The sequence below is a fragment of the Musa acuminata genome, chromosome BXJ1-3 (assembly GCF_036884655.1).
Source record: "Musa acuminata AAA Group cultivar baxijiao chromosome BXJ1-3, Cavendish_Baxijiao_AAA, whole genome shotgun sequence".
NCBI lineage: Eukaryota > Viridiplantae > Streptophyta > Magnoliopsida > Zingiberales > Musaceae > Musa > Musa acuminata.
The window spans coordinates 43,712,068-43,732,951 of record NC_088329.1 but is presented as its reverse complement, the minus strand read 5'-3'; the positions used below and the strand labels follow the sequence as shown (position 1 = coordinate 43,732,951).

The 20,884-nt window shown below is 42.6% G+C and overlaps 3 protein-coding genes and 1 pseudogene across 9 annotated transcripts; all 4 read left to right on the top strand.

Moving 5' to 3' along the window:
* Positions 1–26: 26 nt before the first annotated feature.
* Positions 27–5,918, top strand: LOC135633271 (disease resistance protein RGA2-like). Of its 6 annotated transcripts, none has more exons than XM_065142595.1 (5): positions 27–3,408; positions 3,495–3,632; positions 3,737–3,916; positions 4,201–4,387; positions 5,157–5,918. In XM_065142595.1, exon 1 carries the CDS (start codon positions 80–82, stop codon positions 3,284–3,286), a length of 3,207 nt encoding a protein of 1,068 aa, XP_064998667.1. In that variant the 5' UTR covers positions 27–79; the 3' UTR covers positions 3,287–3,408; positions 3,495–3,632; positions 3,737–3,916; positions 4,201–4,387; positions 5,157–5,918. The 6 variants fall into 6 exon arrangements, with proteins under 6 accessions (XP_064998667.1, XP_064998655.1, XP_064998661.1 ...); XM_065142583.1 differs by having other exon boundaries at positions 3,737–4,048; XM_065142589.1 differs by having other exon boundaries at positions 3,737–4,054.
* A 488-nt stretch (positions 5,919–6,406) lies between these two features.
* On the top strand, positions 6,407–10,882 carry LOC135633332 (putative disease resistance protein RGA3). The gene is made up of 2 exons (XM_065142683.1): positions 6,407–10,524; positions 10,616–10,882. The coding sequence occupies exon 1, from the start codon at positions 7,320–7,322 to the stop codon at positions 10,521–10,523; it is 3,204 nt and encodes a 1,067-aa protein (XP_064998755.1). The 5' UTR covers positions 6,407–7,319; the 3' UTR covers position 10,524; positions 10,616–10,882.
* Positions 10,883–14,707: 3,825 nt separating this feature from the next.
* On the top strand, positions 14,708–18,603 carry LOC135633318 (disease resistance protein RGA2-like). Of its 2 annotated transcripts, none has more exons than XR_010494962.1 (2): positions 14,708–18,089; positions 18,176–18,603. XR_010494962.1 is itself a non-coding variant. In XM_065142652.1 (2 exons), exon 1 carries the CDS (start codon positions 14,761–14,763, stop codon positions 17,965–17,967), a length of 3,207 nt encoding a protein of 1,068 aa, XP_064998724.1. In that variant the 5' UTR covers positions 14,708–14,760; the 3' UTR covers positions 17,968–17,974; positions 18,176–18,603. The 2 variants fall into 2 exon arrangements, 1 of the variants encoding a protein (XP_064998724.1); XM_065142652.1 differs by having other exon boundaries at positions 14,708–17,974.
* LOC135639039 (transcription termination factor MTERF6, chloroplastic/mitochondrial-like) lies at positions 17,989–20,523 on the top strand (annotated as a pseudogene).
* The last annotated feature ends 361 nt before the right edge of the window (positions 20,524–20,884 follow it).

Sequence of the window (20,884 nt, the reverse complement as noted above, 5' to 3'; positions counted from 1 at the left end):
ATGACTTCCACCTACCTTTGTCTTTAAAGAGAGAGAGAGGTACATTGTGCTTGATGATTCCTTCACTCTGTGATCAAAGATGGCCGTTGTGCTTGATGCCTTCATCTCCGGGCTGGTCGGTACGTTGACGGACATGGCTAAAGCGGAGGTGGACTTGCTGTTGGGCGTTCCCGGGGAGATCCAAAAGCTCCAACGCTATCTCCGCAACATCCACTCTGTCCTTCGCGACGCCGAGAAGCAGCGGATCGAGAACGAGAGCGTCAACGACTGGCTGATGGAGCTCACGGATGTCATGTACGACGCCGACGACGTCCTCGACGAGTGCCGGATGGAGGCCGAGAAGTGGACTCCTCGTGCGTCCGATCCGAGGCCGTCCACCTTGTGCGGATTTCCCATCTGTGCTTGCTTTCGCGAGGTCAAGTTCAGACATGCGGTGGGCGTCAAAATCAAGGATCTCAACGATCGGCTGGAAGAGATCTCGGCCCGAAAGTCCAAGTTGCAACTCCATGTGTCTGCGGCGGAACCAAGGGTGGTTCCTCGAGTTAGTCGCATAACTTCCCCGGTGATGGAGTCTGACATGGTTGGCGAGCGGCTGGAGGAGGACTCCAAGGCACTGGTGGAGCAGCTGACAAAGCAAGATCTGAGTAAGAACGTGGTGGTGCTGGCAATTGTGGGGATCGGCGGCATCGGAAAGACCACCTTCGCCCAGAAGGTGTTCAATGATGGTAAAATCAAAGCCAGCTTCCGCACCACCATCTGGGTGTGCGTGTCCCAAGAGTTCAGCGAGACGGATCTTCTCAGAAATATCGTTAAAGGTGCTGGTGGAAGCCATGATGGAGAACAGAGCAGGAGTCTGCTGGAGCCCTTGGTGGCGGGTCTACTGAGAGGGAACAAGTTCTTGCTGGTGTTGGATGATGTTTGGGATGCTCAGATCTGGGACGACTTGCTCCGCAATCCTTTGCAGGGAGGAGCAGCAGGCAGCAGGGTGCTGGTGACAACCAGAAACGCAGGGATCGCGAGGCAAATGAAGGCGGCCCACGTCCACGAGATGAAGCTGCTGCCTCCGGAGGATGGCTGGTCCCTCCTGTGCAAGAAGGCGACGATGAATGCAGAGGAGGAAAGGGATGCCCAAGATCTCAAGGACACAGGCATGAAGATTGTTGACAAATGCGGAGGGCTTCCCCTGGCCATCAAGACCATCGGAGGGGTCCTCTGCTCCAGAGGACTCAACAGAAGTGCGTGGGAGGAAGTTCTCCGCAGCGCCGCATGGTCACGGACCGGGCTTCCCGAAGGTGTGCACGGAGCACTGAATCTGAGCTACCAAGACTTGCCGTCCCATCTCAAGCAATGCTTTCTCTACTGTGCCTTGTTCAAAGAAGACTATGTGTTTGACAGGCCTGAAATCGTCAGATTATGGATAGCCGAGGGGTTTGTCGAAGCACGAGGAGATGTCAGCTTGGAGGAAACAGGGGAGCAATATTATAGAGAGCTGCTTCATAGGAGCCTTTTACAATGGCAAAGTTACAGTCTGGACGACTACTATGAGTATTTCAAGATGCATGATCTGCTGCGATCGCTCGGCCATTTCCTATCGAGAGATGAGATCTTGTTCATTAGTGACGTGCAAAACGAGTGGAGAAGTGGTGCCATCCCGATGAAGCTGCGTCGGTTGTCGATTGTGGCCACTGAAACCACGGACATCCAGCATATCGTCAGTTTGACCAAGCAGCATGAGTCGGTGAGGACATTGTTGGTGAAGATAGCAAGGGGCCATGTGAAGGATATAGATGATTACTTGAAGAACTTTGTGAGACTTCGAGTCCTGCACCTTACTTACACAAAAATCGAGAACCTACCGCACTACATCGGAAGTTTGATACACTTGAGATACTTGAATGTGTCTTATACCGATATAATGGAGCTTCCAGAAAGCATATGCAATCTGACGAATTTGCAGTTTTTGATCCTCAGACGATGTACGAAGTTGACACATATCCCCCAGGGTATAGTTAGGCTAGTCAATCTAAGAACACTCAATTGTGAACTTACACCCCTGGAGAGCTTACCATGTGGAATAGGAAGGTTGAAGCTCCTCAATGAACTCGGAGGATTCGTGGTGAACACGGCTACTGGTTCGTGCCCATTGGAAGAATTAGGCAGCCTCCATGAGCTCAGATACCTCTCCATTAACAGGTTGGAGAGGGCGTGGATTGAAGCTGAATCAGGAAGGGGTACAAGTGTATTAAAGGGTAACCAAAAACTGAAGAATCTATATTTACATTGCTCACGCAGATCGACATCCGATGGTTACAGGGAGGAAGAGATTGAAAGAATCGAGAAGGTGTTGGATGTGGCACTTCATCCACCATCATCTGTTGTTTCGCTCAGGTTAGACAATTTCTTCGGCCTCCGGTACCCAAGCTGGATGGCGTCTGCAAGCATCAGTTCGCTTCTTCCAAACATAAGACGCTTGGAACTAATTGACTGCAATGATTGGCCTCTGCTTCCACCGCTAGGAAAGCTCCCCAGTTTGGAGTTCCTTGAAATAGGAGGTGCACGTGCAGTGACCACCATCGGACCGGAATTTTTTGGGTGTGAAGCTGCTGCTGCTACTGGTCATGAACGGGAACGGAATTCAAAGCGCCCTTCTTCTTCTTCTTCTTCTTCTTCTACTTCTCCTCCTCCGTTGTTTCCGAAACTAAGGCAGCTGGACCTCTGGAATATGACTAACATGGAAGTGTGGGATTGGGTAGCGGAAGGTTTTGCTATGCGTCGCCTCGACAAATTGGTCCTCTATAATTGCCCCAAGTTGAAGTCTCTACCGGAAGGCCTGATCCGACAGGCAACCTGCTTAACCACATTGTTTCTGGCCGATGTGTGTGCTCTCAAGTCCATCAGAGGTTTCCCTTCTGTAAAAGAACTGAGTATAACTGGTGAATCAGATCTGGAGATTGTTGCTGATCTCCCTGCACTGGAGGTCTTGAATTTGGGCCTGTTTGGGCGTCGCAACAATCATTTACCAGAGTGGTTGGCGCAACAATCATTCACTACGCTCCAGAGACTGGACGTAATTGGAACCACCCAACAACTCGTCAGATGCCTCCAAAATGGCGCAGACTGGCCCATGATCGAACACTTTCCAATTTTTTCCATCAGAGATGGCCGAGGCAATTATATAAACTACATCAAGCATTCCTGCACCTTCGACACAAACCTAGTCGATGCTGATGCTGCTTTTGCTGCTGTTGCTGCTGCCGAAGAAGAAGAAGAAGAAGACATCAATTAGCTTTGGGGTAACTTACCTTTCATGCTCGCGTCTCGACCATCTAACGACTTCTGGTTTTGGAGTGGCAACTCGCAGTTATCTCTTCCTGCTTATGGCAGGGAGATCGACATTATTTCTCTAATGTTAGTAGCGATTTGATTACACCATTATTTCTCTAATGTTTATGAATTTAACCACACACGTCCTTTTTGTGGATTTGCTTGTGTAGGTCAATTTTGTGAGTGGAATTTTGTTTCCAAGCAGTATTAATGAGGCACTTATCGGAAGAAATGCTAGACGAATGATGATGTACCTATCGATTCTGCGGATGAGGATGTTCAGAGCACTTTGTCCTTTTTCTGAAAAAGTGTGTAACATTAAATGTTACTTTCTTACTTATCTGGGTTGGTGCATTGTACATCTTTGTTGTATTGAATGCATTATAGCATTCGTGACAAATATTTCATGCAGATGGAGGCAAGACAAGACATGGATGGAGGTCTAAGTATGTTAGGTCACAAAGATGCCTCATTTCCCTATCTGGTCGAATCATTTCCAAAGCTTCTTCTTTTGTGCTCTGTGGAAGACCATTTTAAACCGTCGGTTGGCTTTCTTGAACTTGTTGGTGTTCCTGAAGCAGGCATTTCAACTGTACTATTGTCATTCCCACCTATCATTTTTAGTTAGTCAATTCTACTACTTTTGGTATATAACATTTGCAAAGTCATGCACCATATATTAAGTGGAATCTCCTACTCAAAAGTTGCCACCTTGATTGATGAGGTTCATGTAACTTTCTGACCAACTTTATTATTCTTATTCATCTGATGCAAAAGTCATGAATTTTGAAATATATTCATTGTATAGGTGGTTTGTTGGTTCATATTCTTGGAGTGTTTATATATTTAACAAAACCTGATATTACTTTACTTCAGGTTCTAAAATCAAGTGTCGACCTCGCAATCAGGAGTTGGCCACATATATTGGGTTGTTCGGCTACAAAGATGAAGTCAATGGTGGAGCAATTTAATGAATTTGGTGTTAAGAAGAAGATGCTGGTTCCAGTTATTACCTACCTCTAGCCCACAGCTCCTACTGAAGAAACCTAAACAATTTCAAGAGGTATCAAATTGATTTTTTGTATAATTGCTAATTTTTTTAAAAAAATATATGGTTTTCTGTTGCTTATCTATGAAGCATTAATATGGATACTGTACATCGGTTAATGTTCGTAGTTCTGTTGCATTGGCATTAATAACATAGCATATGCTGCATTAGCATTAATAACGTGGTTCTGTACATTGCTTGTTGTGCTGCATTAGCATTAATAACGTACCAGATTCTTCAAAACATCAATTAAATTATATTGACTTACCTAAAATTTAGATTCATGCTTTAATTTGTGTTAGCTAATTTGATAACAAAACCATTGGTAGGATTTTATGTCGCTGTCCGGAAATATTTGATTCTAGTGTTGAGAACACCTTGAGAAAGAAAGTCAATTTCCTTGTTGATTTTGGTGTCTCAAGAGATTGTCTTCTTCGGGTTGTCAGAAAATATCCAGAAATGCTACTTTTGGATTGTCTACTTCCCAGGTATAGCGACGAATACTTCCACCTAGATGTGAGTTTTAACATATTTATTCATTCTTTCGTACAAGGTTCGTAATACCGTACCGTATCAGTATTTCGATCTGGGCTCGGTATCGATACGGTATGGTATATCGAGCGGTACACCCAGGTATATCGAGCGGTACACTCAGATGTACCGAGTACTATAGTACTGCTACAGTGCTACAGTGCACTGCTACAACATTGAGATGGTTCTGAAACCAAAGCTTTCTTAGCAGTTGGTGGGATATCTGCTCATCTTGATTTCTGATGCATTGCAGGCTGATCTTTCTTATGAGGGTTGGGCTGTCTAAGAGGGAAGTATGCTCCATGATCTGTCGATTTTCTCCCATACTGGGCTATAGCATTGAAATGGTTCTGAAACCAAAGCTTGATTTCCTCTTAAGAACCATGAAGAAGCCACTCAAGGAAATTGTCGAATACCCAAGGTACTTCAGCTACTCACTGGACAAGAAGATAAAACCCAGATTTTGGGTGATTCAGAGTAGAAAACTCGAATGTAGTTTGAACGACATGCTGTCTAAGAAGCAGAAGAATATATGGGGATCGGAAGACTACTAGTAGTGCCCTCAGTTCCACCCAAAGATGGTTCATAGAAGAAAGATGTGAAACCATTTTGGAATCAATTCCAAAGTGCATAATTATTCTCATGTATTTGACAAAGGCAAAAAGCTGGATCCATGTGACAAAGGCAAAAAGCACTCAAGGAAGACTATTAGTTCTGTGACATGACCATCAACGTTAGCAGCCACATCCCATATTTCTATGGGTACAAGTCATCAAAAGGGGTGAACCTGCTCTCCACTAGCAAAGCGAAGGCAACTAGATATATATCAACATCACAGTGCCTTTTATGTATGTTCACAAAGAGATTTGGTACAATTCCAAATAAGATCTATCATGTTTGGAAGAGTTGATATTGTGGAATCTGTGGTTTATGGCTCTATTTCTTGAGTCTTTCATGTTTTTCCGACATTTTGCATATATCAATTGCAGATGTTTATAGATTCTGTTCTTGTGAACGCAGAGCATTGATGTGAAATTCTAGTTATTATTATGAAAGAACTTCTAGCCCATATATATGATTCTAAATTTAAGTTTAGCATATATATATATATATATATATATATATATATATATATATATATATATATATATATATATATATATATATATATATATATATATATATATATATATATATATATATATATATATATGTTCCTATAGAATCATGCTTGCTTCATACATAATGATGTTTTATTCTGTGTCATTATTCTTTTAAGTTATTTTAGGATATGCTTACTTTAAACATGATGATGCTGTGTCGCTTTTCTTTTTTTTAAGTTTCTTTAAGATCGTGTTTGCCTTTAACATAAATGATGCTTTATTTTGTGCCGCTATTTATTAAGTTCCTTTGGCATCAAGCTTGCTTTAAACATGTGCTGATATGTTTTTTAAGTTTCTTTGCATTCTTTCGTCCTGCACTAAGTATCAATCCATTAGACTGATAAAGTGATAGTGATCTTATAGCTAACATATTATCTGTTAGTGATCTTGTTTGTATTTATCATATTATCTGACTTAACCTGGTTTGTATTATAAACCTTCATGTTTAGACAATATCTTTTACTTAAAAATTCTTATATGATTGAATGTCACATCATGTGGAACCACTTTTTTTTAATTGTAAGTGAGAAATTATTTTTCATCAACTACAAGTAAGTGTGAAGAAATTATAATATCATCGAGACTAAAATATAATTATGTTTTCACTTATTTCTTTGTCCATCTCCTACTAGTTTTGTCTATTGGCATTAGAACCTCCTTTATCTTTAATGTCAGACGCCTTTAGTTGGTATGGAAGGCTATTTTATCCCACATCACGTTGTGGAATCGGTCAATTATTGTGCAATGGAAGATGACACCAACTTTGTTTTTTATTTTTTTGCAATAATGCTGTGAAAGACGACAGAGGCTGCGTCCGATCGAATGATATGAACAACAGTAAAATCAAAGGTGGATTTGAATATAAAACGCACTCCTACTTTATATTGTTCGTCCAGCTACTAATAGTAGTTTCTGCATGTTTGCCATTGCTAGGGTTCTTAGTCAACGTTGCGTCCCAACATCAGATTTGGTTGGGCATTTATGAGCACAAGTTATGCACTTTTTATAATACTGACTTCGAATTCATTAAATATGTATTGTTTCGTTGTTCATTAATCTTTTTTAATTCTTGGTAACATGGCCTTTGGATTAGTAAGGATTTACTTTTTGTTTGATTTTGAGACTTTTTGACGAAGGTTTTTTTATTGCTATAGTTTGAAGAGTTGCAGCTATAACTTGCACCTCACTCACCCTTGCCTTGGCTGCCACCAATACTTGGTGACAGCTACCATACTCCCACTCCGTGACCAAAGATGGCCGATTCCTTCGTCTCCGGGCTGGTCGGTACGTTGAAGGACATGGCTAAAGAGAAGGTGGACTTGTTGTTGGGAGTCCCCGGAGAGATCCAAAAGCTCCAAAGCACTCTCCGCAACATCCAGTCTGTCCTTCTTGACGCCGAGAAGCGGCGGATCGAGGACAAGGCCGTCAACGACTGGCTGATGGAGCTGAAGGATGTCATGTACGACGCCGACGACGTCCTCGACGAGTGGCGGACCTCGGCCGAGAAGTGCGCCCCGGGAGAGTCCCCTTCGAAGCGGTTCAAAGGAAACATATTTTCCATCTTTGCTGGCTTAAGCGACGAGGTCAAGTTCAGACATGAGGTGGGCATCAAAAACAAGGATCTCAACGATCGGCTGGAAGAGATCTCGGCCCGAAGGTTCAAGCTGCAACTCCATGTGTCTGCGGCCGAACCAAGGGTGGTTCCTCGAGTTAGTCGCATAACTTCCCCCGTGATGGAGTCTGACATGGTTGGCGAGCAATTGGAGGAGGACGCCAAGGCACTGGTGGAGCAGCTGACAAAGCAAGATCCGAGTAAGAACGTGGTGGTGCTGGCAATTGTGGGGATCGGCGGCATCGGAAAGACCACCCTCGCTCAGAAGGTGTTCAATGATGGCAAAGTCAAAGCCAACTTCGGCACCACCATCTGGGTGTGCGTGTCCCAAGAGTTCAGCGAGACGGATCTTCTCAGAAATATCGTTAAAGGTGCTGGTGGAAGCCATGGTGGAGAACAGAGCAGGAGTCTGCTGGAGCCCTTGGTGGAGGGTCTCCTGAGAGGGAACAAGTTCTTGCTGGTGTTGGATGATGTTTGGGATGCTCAGATCTGGGACGACTTGCTCCGCAATCCTTTGCAGGGAGGCGCAGCAGGGAGCAGGGTGCTGGTGACCACCAGAAACGCAGGGATCGCGAGGCAAATGAAGGCGGCCTACGTCCACGAGATGAAGCTGCTGCCTCCGGAGGATGGCTGGTCCCTCCTGTGCAAGAAGGCGACGATGAATGCAGAGGAGGAAAGGGATGCCCAAGATCTCAAGGACACAGGCATGAAGATTGTTGAGAAATGCGGAGGGCTTCCCCTGGCCATCAAGACCATCGGAGGGGTCCTCTGCACAAGAGGACTCAACAGAAATGCGTGGGAGGAAGTTCTCCGCAGCGCCGCATGGTCACGGACCGGGCTTCCCGAAGGTGTGCACGGAGCACTGTACCTGAGCTACCAAGACTTGCCGTCCCATCTCAAGCAATGCTTTCTCTACTGTGCCTTGTTCAAAGAAGACTATGTGTTTGGCAAGTCTGACATCATCAGATTATGGATAGCCGAGGGGTTTGTCGAAGCACGAGAAGATGCCAGCTTGGAGGAAACAGGGGAGCAATATTACATAGAGCTGCATCATAGGTGCCTTCTACAATCGCTGCAACCTTTGAGTCTGGACTACCATAATTATTCCAAGATGCATGATTTGCTGCGATCGCTCAGCCATTTCCTATCGAGAGATGAGAGCTTGTGCATTAGTGACGTGCAAAACGAGTGGAGAAGTGCTGCCGCCACGATGAAGCTGCGTCGGTTGTCGGTCGTGGCCACTGAAACCATGGACATCCGGGATATCGTCAGTTGGACCAGGCAAAATGAGTCGGTGAGGACATTGTTATTGGAGGGAATACATGGCTCTGTGAAGGATATAGATGATTCCTTGAAGAACCTCGTCCGACTTCGAGTCTTGCACCTTACTTACACAAATATCGATATTCTACCGCACTACATCGGAAATTTGATACACCTGAGATACTTGAATGTGTCTCATAGCCGTGTAACGGAGCTTCCAGAAAGCATATGCAATCTTACGAATTTACAGTTTTTGCTCCTCAGAGGATGTGATCAGTTGAGACATATCCCCCGGGGTATGGCTAGGCTATTCAATCTAAGGACACTCGATTGTACATATACACATCTGGAGAGCTTACCATGTGGAATAGGAAGGTTGAAGCACCTCAATAAACTCGGAGGATTCGTCGTGAACACCGGTAATGATGGTATGTGCCCATTGGCAGCATTATGCGGCCTCCAGGAACTCAGATACCTGTCCGTTGGCAGGTTGGAGAGGGCGTGGCTGGAAGCTAAACCGGAAAGGGTTACGAGCATATTAAAATGTAACCATAAACTGAAGAATCTACATTTACATTGCTCATCCACACTGACATCCGATGGTCACACGGAGGAAGAGATTGAAAGAATGGAGAAGGTGTTGGATGTGGCACTTCATCCACCATCATCTGTTGTTTGGCTCAGGTTACAGAATTTCGGCCTCCGGTACCCCAGCTGGATGGCGTCTGCAAGCATCAGTTCGCTTCTTCCGAACATAAGCCGCTTGGAACTAAATTATTGTGTTCATTGGCCACTGCTTCCACCGCTAGGGAAGCTCCCCAGTTTGGAGTTTCTTTTCATACGAGGTGCACGTGCAGTGACCACCATCGGACCGGAATTTTTTGGGTGTGAAGCTGCTGCTGCTGGTCATGAACGGGAACGGAATTCAAAGCGCCCTTCTTCTTCTTCTACTTCTCCTCCTTCGTTGTTTCCGAAACTAAGGCAGCTGGAACTCTTGGAAATGACTAACATGGAAGTGTGGAATTGGGTAGCGGAAGGTTTTGCTATGCGTCGCCTCGACAAATTGGTCCTCGGAAATTGCCCCAAGTTGAAGTCTCTACCGGAAGGCCTGATCCGACAGGCAACCTGCTTAACCACATTGTTTCTGGCCGATGTGTGTGCTCTCAAGTCTATCAGAGGTTTCCCTTGTGTAAAAGAAATGAGTATAATTGGTGAATCAGATCTGGAGATTGTTGCTGATCTCCCTGCACTGGAAGTCTTGAATCTGGGACTGTTTGGGCGTGGCAACAATCATTTACCAGAGTGGTTGGCGCAACAATCATTCACTACGCTCCAGAGACTGGACGTGCGGGGAACCACCCAAATACTCCGCAGATGCCTCCAAAATGGCGCAGACTGGCCCATGATCGAACGCTTTCCAATTTTTTCCATCAGAGATTTCCGAGGCAATTACATAAGCTACATCAAACATTCCTGCACCTTCGACACAAACCTAGTCGATGATGATGCTGCTTTTGCTGCTGTTGCTGCTGCTGCTGAAGAAGAAGAAGAAGAAGAAGAAGAAGACGTCAATGAGCTTTGAGGTAACTTACCTTTCATGCTCACGTCTCGACCATCTAACGCCTTCTGGTTTTGGAGTGGCAACTCACAATCATCTTTTGCTGCTTATGGCAGGGAGATCGACATCATTCACGATGTCATTTGGCAGTCATGTCTAATATGATCATTGCAAATGGAGCTGACCATTGTCTGTCTGTTTCCTCGACTTCCCTCACCTTCTTATACCTGTAGCTCTTTTTTTTATGGTGATTAATTCAATGCTGTGTGTGTTGGCAGTGAAATGTCTTGATCAGAGTATTTGTAGCATGTCATTGATTTTGGATTCCTCAACATATTACCACAAAGACAAACGTATAGATCATCTTTTCTTCTCTGCGTAAACATGGAATGTAGGCTCGGAAAAAAGATTGCTAGAAGGAATTAGAATTATACTTTTTGTTTTTGTAGTTCTATAATTATTTATGAGATTTTGAATGATCAAAATACTGCTACCAGATATCAAAATGACTCTTATCAGAAATAGTACTGCACATGAGAGTCTAACATAGTTTTGGATTTAATATATGTAAGGATTTCATATACGAAACTATCTCAAAAAAAATTCAGAAGATGTAAACATTTACGTGAATCATCGATATACGAAGAGAGTGTGACTTGTCATCTCATCTCAAACTATGCCTTTTGTTTTGTGGCTTGTTCAATGACAAACCTCATCCAATTTTGCATAGATGAGGAGTTTGTCAAAGCAAAAGGAAAACTTTTCAGTCATGTCAATCTAAGCTTATATATATATATATATATATATATATATATATATATATATATATATATATATATTCAACTTTGATTTTTTTTCCATACATAGGTTTGTAGGTTACTCCGTCTATTGCCTTGAATTCTGCTCTATTTTCCAGTTATATTGTGTGTGGTATTGTGACCAACATCTGAATTGATAGTACTAAATAGTAAGCTTGTGATTCTCAATAAGACAGAAAGGATGAGGCAGATTAGGCTTAAAAAAAATGCAATTTTCTTCAAATGATTGTGATGAGTCCTGTGTTCCATCACTGTTGTCAAACCCCTTTTGTTTTTTTCTTGGAGCAGAAAGAACACAATGGAAATATGCACCAAATCAAAGTGGAGGCAGTTGAGGCGCTCTAACACATTGGATCCAATCTATAGATAGAGAGTGAAAAGAGATAAATAGGATATGAAATAACTTTCTTCCTCATTGCTCCCATAACGACAATGCCACATTAGTCTTCTCCTTCTAAGTCAAGAGATCTCTTCAATTGTTACTCTGATCATTCTGTTCATTCACAAGAACCACCAAAATGATCCCCCACTGGCCACATTTGCTGATGGTATCACCAACTCTTCAAGCTTTGTTAGGTACCTCCATTGCTGAATAGAGCCAAGCAGGTGAAACACTCATCCTTTGCAATGAACTCTCAACAAAAAGGAGCCTCACTTTACACTCTGAAGTTGGGGTGTGGACAACAATTTTCTCCAAAAGGCTCTGGAGTGGTTTGGAGTGTTGTATGAATCTGAGTTGCAAACTGATCTTTGCCTAGATCATAATGTTTTGTCCTGGCCATCTTTTTTGTTAGTCAAGGTGTTTCTCTCTTATATGACTGCACATTTCATGCATGCTAAGATATTTAGAAAGAATCATATCTTTGATAAAAACAACGAGTTGGGTCAGCACTTTTTCCTAGAGAATACAAGGAAATGGAGTTGAATACATTCATCCAAGTGCGCGAATTTAGAAGACTTAGACAAGAATGACTGTAACTTTGTATCCAAACTTGGTACAATGAACTTATCAGAGAGACCTTGATGGCATTTGCTTGATACATTAAAACCTTGAACCGTGCATGAAACAGTTGCCATAGATCTTTGCTAACTTATTGACATGAGCTGTAGGTTCCTCCAAATGCATGAACTATTTGCATCCAAGTTCTGCACAGTTGCATATATGAGAGTGTACCTTAAGTTGGCATAATAGTAACTTGTATTATGTCTAGTTTCTGCTGATTAATTCCCTCTTCTTAGTATAATCACTTAACTAAACCTTCCTGCTAAATGGACACCACAATGATTATATTAAACCAAGATCTTGATTTTTCTTATTTTTGTTCTCAGGTCTACAAAATCATAAATGCAGGCAACAAGCTGTATCATAATGACATAATCTAAAACAATTTAAACTATGCATAAGCAGATCTGGCTTCAAATTTTCTTGGCATCTTTAGATCACTTCCTGAATATAGCATACGTCTTGATATTTTGTTGCAATTTCAGAAATGACATCAGAATTAGGTAATAAGAACAGCATGATAAAAGCGCAATGTGATTTTTCTTCCATTTTTTATCAGGGTGATTGGGCTGTCTGAGAAGGAAGTATGCTCCATTATTTGTAGATATTTTCTCCCAAATAAGATCTTGCCTTGTATTAGTAATGATGCAATTGAGTAGTTGGTAAGATGTCTGCTTCTTATCAGGGTGATTGGGCTGTCTAAGAAGGAAGTATGCTCCATTATTTGTAGATATTTTCTCCCAAATAAGATCTTGCCGTGTATTATTAATGATGCAACAGAGCAGTCGGTAGGATGTCTGCTTCTTATGAGGGTGATTGAGCTGTCTAAGAAGGAAGTATGCTCTATTATCTGTTGATATTTTCTCCCAAATAAGATCTTGCCTTGTATTAGTAATGATGCAATATAGCAGTTGGTAGGATGTCTGCTACTTATGAGGGTGGTTGGGCTGTCTAAGAAGGAAGTATGCTCCATTATTTTATTTGTAGATATTTTCTCCCAAACTGAGATACAACATTGAAGACGTTCTGTAACCAAAGCTTGATTTCCTCTTAAATAAACGCAAACGCCATGAAGAAGCCACACACAAGGAAATTGTCGAATACCCAAGGTACTTCAGCTACTCACTGGACAAGAAGATAAAACCCAGATTCTGGGTGACTCAGAGTAGAACACTCGAATGTAGTTTGAAGGACATGTTGTCTAAGAACGACCGACGATGAGTTTACGCAAGAATATATGGGGATCGGAAGACTAGTAGTGGTGGCCTCAGTTCCACCCAAAGATGGTTCACAGAAGAAGGATGTGAAACCTTTTTGGAAGCAATGCCTGTGTGCATGATTATTCTTATGGACATGACAAAGGCCAAAAACTGGATCCGTACTCCTAGTTCCATGTGATATGACCATGATAGTTAGCAGCCACATCCCATATTTCTATGGGTACAAGTCATCAAAAGGGGTGAACCTGCTCTCCACTAGCAAAGCGAAGGCAACCGGATATATATCAACATCACAGTGCCTTTTATGTATGTTCACAAAGAGATTTGGTACAATTCCAAATAAGATCTATCATGTTTGGAAGAGTTGATATTGTGGAATCTGTGGTTTATGGCTCTATTTCTTGAGTCTTTCATGTTTTTCCGACATTTTGCATATATCAATTGCAGATGTTTATGATTCTAAATTTAAGTTTAGCATATATATTATTATCATCCGGGCCTGATGGGCTAACTGGCCTATCAACTTCGTTTGGTCTAAACCACTAACCAAAATACTTAAGCTGAAGTTGATAGTAGTATACTCTCATCAGACCCTTATAAGCCAATCTTAATTTTACCCACTTTCGATGTGGGACTAATCAGGGATGTTATATATATATATATATATATATATATATATATATTGGTTGTACTATCGTCGGGTCTTCCAAAATCATACACTTTGTATGTTCCAACTCATAGGTGGTTTCATTGTTTGGTCTAGTGGTACCATCGCCTGACCTAACTTTGGGTCAAGTCTCCCAATCAGCCTATGATACTGTGAAAGACATGCGTCGGTGCAATCAAAGTTGGATTTGAATATAAAACACACTCATACTTTGGTTGACTTTTTGATTTCTGTGCAAGAATAAGAATGGGTTTGGTTTATATTTTTATCTTTTTTATTCTCGGTCACCACATGGCCTTTGATTTTGGTGAGGGTTTTGTTTTTGTTTAATTTTGAGGCTTCTTTTTAATAATATAATATGTTTTATTGTTGATTTTTTTTTTTCAAAATGGTTTCACACATTCATCATATAATGAAGCATATGAGTTTTTTAAGTTTTCTTTTAGAAAATAAAAATATATAGTTTATGCCGCTATGACTTCCACCTACCTTTGTCTTTAAAGAGAGAGAGAGGTACATTGTGCTTGATGATTCCTTCACTCTGTGATCAAAGATGGCCGTTGTGCTTGATGCCTTCATCTCCGGGCTGGTCGGTACGTTGACGGACATGGCTAAAGCGGAGGTGGACTTGCTGTTGGGCGTTCCCGGGGAGATCCAAAAGCTCCAACGCTATCTCCGCAACATCCACTCTGTCCTTCGCGACGCCGAGAAGCAGCGGATCGAGAACGAGAGCGTCAACGACTGGCTGATGGAGCTCACGGATGTCATGTACGACGCCGACGACGTCCTCGACGAGTGCCGGATGGAGGCCGAGAAGTGGACTCCTCGTGCGTCCGATCCGAGGCCGTCCACCTTGTGCGGATTTCCCATCTGTGCTTGCTTTCGCGAGGTCAAGTTCAGACATGCGGTGGGCGTCAAAATCAAGGATCTCAACGATCGGCTGGAAGAGATCTCGGCCCGAAAGTCCAAGTTGCAACTCCATGTGTCTGCGGCGGAACCAAGGGTGGTTCCTCGAGTTAGTCGCATAACTTCCCCGGTGATGGAGTCTGACATGGTTGGCGAGCGGCTGGAGGAGGACTCCAAGGCACTGGTGGAGCAGCTGACAAAGCAAGATCTGAGTAAGAACGTGGTGGTGCTGGCAATTGTGGGGATCGGCGGCATCGGAAAGACCACCTTCGCCCAGAAGGTGTTCAATGATGGTAAAATCAAAGCCAGCTTCCGCACCACCATCTGGGTGTGCGTGTCCCAAGAGTTCAGCGAGACGGATCTTCTCAGAAATATCGTTAAAGGTGCTGGTGGAAGCCATGATGGAGAACAGAGCAGGAGTCTGCTGGAGCCCTTGGTGGCGGGTCTACTGAGAGGGAACAAGTTCTTGCTGGTGTTGGATGATGTTTGGGATGCTCAGATCTGGGACGACTTGCTCCGCAATCCTTTGCAGGGAGGAGCAGCAGGCAGCAGGGTGCTGGTGACAACCAGAAACGCAGGGATCGCGAGGCAAATGAAGGCGGCCCACGTCCACGAGATGAAGCTGCTGCCTCCGGAGGATGGCTGGTCCCTCCTGTGCAAGAAGGCGACGATGAATGCAGAGGAGGAAAGGGATGCCCAAGATCTCAAGGACACAGGCATGAAGATTGTTGACAAATGCGGAGGGCTTCCCCTGGCCATCAAGACCATCGGAGGGGTCCTCTGCTCCAGAGGACTCAACAGAAGTGCGTGGGAGGAAGTTCTCCGCAGCGCCGCATGGTCACGGACCGGGCTTCCCGAAGGTGTGCACGGAGCACTGAATCTGAGCTACCAAGACTTGCCGTCCCATCTCAAGCAATGCTTTCTCTACTGTGCCTTGTTCAAAGAAGACTATGTGTTTGACAGGCCTGAAATCGTCAGATTATGGATAGCCGAGGGGTTTGTCGAAGCACGAGGAGATGTCAGCTTGGAGGAAACAGGGGAGCAATATTATAGAGAGCTGCTTCATAGGAGCCTTTTACAATGGCAAAGTTACAGTCTGGACGACTACTATGAGTATTTCAAGATGCATGATCTGCTGCGATCGCTCGGCCATTTCCTATCGAGAGATGAGATCTTGTTCATTAGTGACGTGCAAAACGAGTGGAGAAGTGGTGCCATCCCGATGAAGCTGCGTCGGTTGTCGATTGTGGCCACTGAAACCACGGACATCCAGCATATCGTCAGTTTGACCAAGCAGCATGAGTCGGTGAGGACATTGTTGGTGAAGATAGCAAGGGGCCATGTGAAGGATATAGATGATTACTTGAAGAACTTTGTGAGACTTCGAGTCCTGCACCTTACTTACACAAAAATCGAGAACCTACCGCACTACATCGGAAGTTTGATACACTTGAGATACTTGAATGTGTCTTATACCGATATAATGGAGCTTCCAGAAAGCATATGCAATCTGACGAATTTGCAGTTTTTGATCCTCAGACGATGTACGAAGTTGACACATATCCCCCAGGGTATAGTTAGGCTAGTCAATCTAAGAACACTCAATTGTGAACTTACACCCCTGGAGAGCTTACCATGTGGAATAGGAAGGTTGAAGCTCCTCAATGAACTCGGAGGATTCGTGGTGAACACGGCTACTGGTTCGTGCCCATTGGAAGAATTAGGCAGCCTCCATGAGCTCAGATACCTCTCCATTAACAGGTTGGAGAGGGCGTGGATTGAAGCTGAATCAGGAAGGGGTACAAGTGTATTAAAGGGTAACCAAAAACTGAAGAATCTATATTTACATTGCTCACGCAGATCGACATCCGATGGTTACAGGGAGGAAGAGATTGAAAGAATCGAGAAGGTGTTGGATGTGGCACTTCATCCACCATCATCTGTTGTTTCGCTCAGGTTAGACAATTTCTTCGGCCTCCGGTACCCAAGCTGGATGGCGTCTGCAAGCATCAGTTCGCTTCTTCCAAACATAAGACGCTTGGAACTAATTGACTGCAATGATTGGCCTCTGCTTCCACCGCTAGGAAAGCTCCCCAGTTTGGAGTTCCTTGAAATAGGAGGTGCACGTGCAGTGACCACCATCGGACCGGAATTTTTTGGGTGTGAAGCTGCTGCTGCTACTGGTCATGAACGGGAACGGAATTCAAAGCGCCCTTCTTCTTCTTCTTCTTCTTCTTCTACTTCTCCTCCTCCGTTGTTTCCGAAACTAAGGCAGCTGGACCTCTGGAATATGACTAACATGGAAGTGTGGGATTGGGTAGCGGAAGGTTTTGCTATGCGTCGCCTCGACAAATTGGTCCTCTATAATTGCCCCAAGTTGAAGTCTCTACCGGAAGGCCTGATCCGACAGGCAACCTGCTTAACCACATTGTTTCTGGCCGATGTGTGTGCTCTCAAGTCCATCAGAGGTTTCCCTTCTGTAAAAGAACTGAGTATAACTGGTGAATCAGATCTGGAGATTGTTGCTGATCTCCCTGCACTGGAGGTCTTGAATTTGGGCCTGTTTGGGCGTCGCAACAATCATTTACCAGAGTGGTTGGCGCAACAATCATTCACTACGCTCCAGAGACTGGACGTAATTGGAACCACCCAACAACTCGTCAGATGCCTCCAAAATGGCGCAGACTGGCCCATGATCGAACACTTTCCAATTTTTTCCATCAGAGATGGCCGAGGCAATTATATAAACTACATCAAGCATTCCTGCACCTTCGACACAAACCTAGTCGATGCTGATGCTGCTTTTGCTGCTGTTGCTGCTGCCGAAGAAGAAGAAGAAGAAGACATCAATTAGCTTTGGGGTAACTTACCTTTCATGCTCGCGTCTCGACCATCTAACGACTTCTGGTTTTGGAGTGGCAACTCGCAGTTATCTCTTCCTGCTTATGGCAGGGAGATCGACATTATTTCTCTAATGTTAGTAGCGATTTGATTACACCATTATTTCTCTAATGTTTATGAATTTAACCACACACGTCCTTTTTGTGGATTTGCTTGTGTAGGTCAATTTTGTGAGTGGAATTTTGTTTCCAAGCAGTATTAATGAGGCACTTATCGGAAGAAATGCTAGACGAATGATGATGTACCTATCGATTCTGCGGATGAGGATGTTCAGAGCACTTTGTCCTTTTTCTGAAAAAGTGTGTAACATTAAATGTTACTTTCTTACTTATCTGGGTTGGTGCATTGTACATCTTTGTTGTATTGAATGCATTATAGCATTCGTGACAAATATTTCATGCAGATGGAGGCAAGACAAGACATGGATGGAGGTCTAAGTATGTTAGGTCACAAAGATGCCTCATTTCCCTATCTGGTCGAATCATTTCCAAAGCTTCTTCTTTTGTGCTCTGTGGAAGACCATTTTAAACCGTCGGTTGGCTTTCTTGAACTTGTTGGTGTTCCTGAAGCAGGCATTTCAACTGTACTATTGTCATTCCCACCTATCATTTTTAGTTAGTCAATTCTACTACTTTTGGTATATAACATTTGCAAAGTCATGCACCATATATTAAGTGGAATCTCCTACTCAAAAGTTGCCACCTTGATTGATGAGGTTCATGTAACTTTCTGACCAACTTTATTATTCTTATTCATCTGATGCAAAAGTCATGAATTTTGAAATATATTCATTGTATAGGTGGTTTGTTGGTTCATATTCTTGGAGTGTTTATATATTTAACAAAACCTGATATTACTTTACTTCAGGTTCTAAAATCAAGTGTCGACCTCGCAATCAGGAGTTGGCCACATATATTGGGTTGTTCGGCTACAAAGATGAAGTCAATGGTGGAGCAATTTAATGAATTTGGTGTTAAGAAGAAGATGCTGGTTCCAGTTATTACCTACCTCTAGCCCACAGCTCCTACTGAAGAAACCTAAACAATTTCAAGAGGTATCAAATTGATTTTTTGTATAATTGCTAATTTTTTTAAAAAAATATATGGTTTTCTGTTGCTTATCTATGAAGCATTAATATGGATACTGTACATCGGTTAATGTTCGTAGTTCTGTTGCATTGGCATTAATAACATAGCATATGCTGCATTAGCATTAATAACGTGGTTCTGTACATTGCTTGTTGTGCTGCATTAGCATTAATAACGTACCAGATTCTTCAAAACATCAATTAAATTATATTGACTTACCTAAAATTTAGATTCATGCTTTAATTTGTGTTAGCTAATTTGATAACAAAACCATTGGTAGGATTTTATGTCGCTGTCCGGAAATATTTGATTCTAGTGTTGAGAACACCTTGAGAAAGAAAGTCAATTTCCTTGTTGATTTTGGTGTCTCAAGAGATTGTCTTCTTCGGGTTGTCAGAAAATATCCAGAAATGCTACTTTTGGATTGTCTACTTCCCAGGTATAGCGACGAATACTTCCACCTAGATGTGAGTTTTAACATATTTATTCATTCTTTCGTACAAGGTTCGTAATACCGTACCGTATCAGTATTTCGATCTGGGCTCGGTATCGATACGGTATGGTATATCGAGCGGTACACCCAGGTATATCGAGCGGTACACTCAGATGTACCGAGTACTATAGTACTGCTACAGTGCTACAGTGCACTGCTACAACATTGAGATGGTTCTGAAACCAAAGCTTTCTTAGCAGTTGGTGGGATATCTGCTCATCTTGATTTCTGATGCATTGCAGGCTGATCTTTCTTATGAGGGTTGGGCTGTCTAAGAGGGAAGTATGCTCCATGATCTGTCGATTTTCTCCCATACTGGGCTATAGCATTGAAATGGTTCTGAAACCAAAGCTTGATTTCCTCTTAAGAACCATGAAGAAGCCACTCAAGGAAATTGTCGAATACCCAAGGTACTTCAGCTACTCACTGGACAAGAAGATAAAACCCAGATTTTGGGTGATTCAGAGTAGAAAACTCGAATGTAGTTTGAACGACATGCTGTCTAAGAAGCAGAAGAATATATGGGGATCGGAAGACTACTAGTAGTGCCCTCAGTTCCACCCAAAGATGGTTCATAGAAGAAAGATGTGAAACCATTTTGGAATCAATTCCAAAGTGCATAATTATTCTCATGTATTTGACAAAGGCAAAAAGCTGGATCCATGTGACAAAGGCAAAAAGCACTCAAGGAAGACTATTAGTTCTGTGACATGACCATCAACGTTAGCAGCCACATCCCATATTTCTATGGGTACAAGTCATCAAAAGGGGTGAACCTGCTCTCCACTAGCAAAGCGAAGGCAACTAGATATATATCAACATCACAGTGCCTTTTATGTATGTTCACAAAGAGATTTGGTACAATTCCAAATAAGATCTATCATGTTTGGAAGAGTTGATATTGTGGAATCTGTGGTTTATGGCTCTATTTCTTGAGTCTTTCATGTTTTTCCGACTTTGCATATATCAATTGCAGATGTTTATAGATTCTGTTCTTGTGAACGCAGAGCATTGATGTGAAATTCTAGTTATTATTATGAAAGAACTTCTAGCCCATATATATGATTCTAAATTTAAGTTTAGCATATATATATATATATATATATATATATATATATATATATATATATATATATATATATATATATATATATATATATATATATATATATATATATATATATATATATATATATATATATATATATATATATATATATATATGTTCCTATAGAATCATGCTTGCTTCATACATAATGATGTTTTATTCTGTGTCATTATTCTTTTAA

Excerpts from the sequence above, each read along its gene's own strand:
- LOC135633332 (XM_065142683.1), top strand. The coding sequence starts at position 7,320 with ATGGCCGATTCCTTCGTCTCCGGGCTGGTCGGTACGTTGAAGGACATG.
- LOC135633318 (XM_065142652.1), top strand. The coding sequence starts at position 14,761 with ATGGCCGTTGTGCTTGATGCCTTCATCTCCGGGCTGGTCGGTACGTTG.
- LOC135633271 (XM_065142602.1), top strand. The coding sequence starts at position 80 with ATGGCCGTTGTGCTTGATGCCTTCATCTCCGGGCTGGTCGGTACGTTG.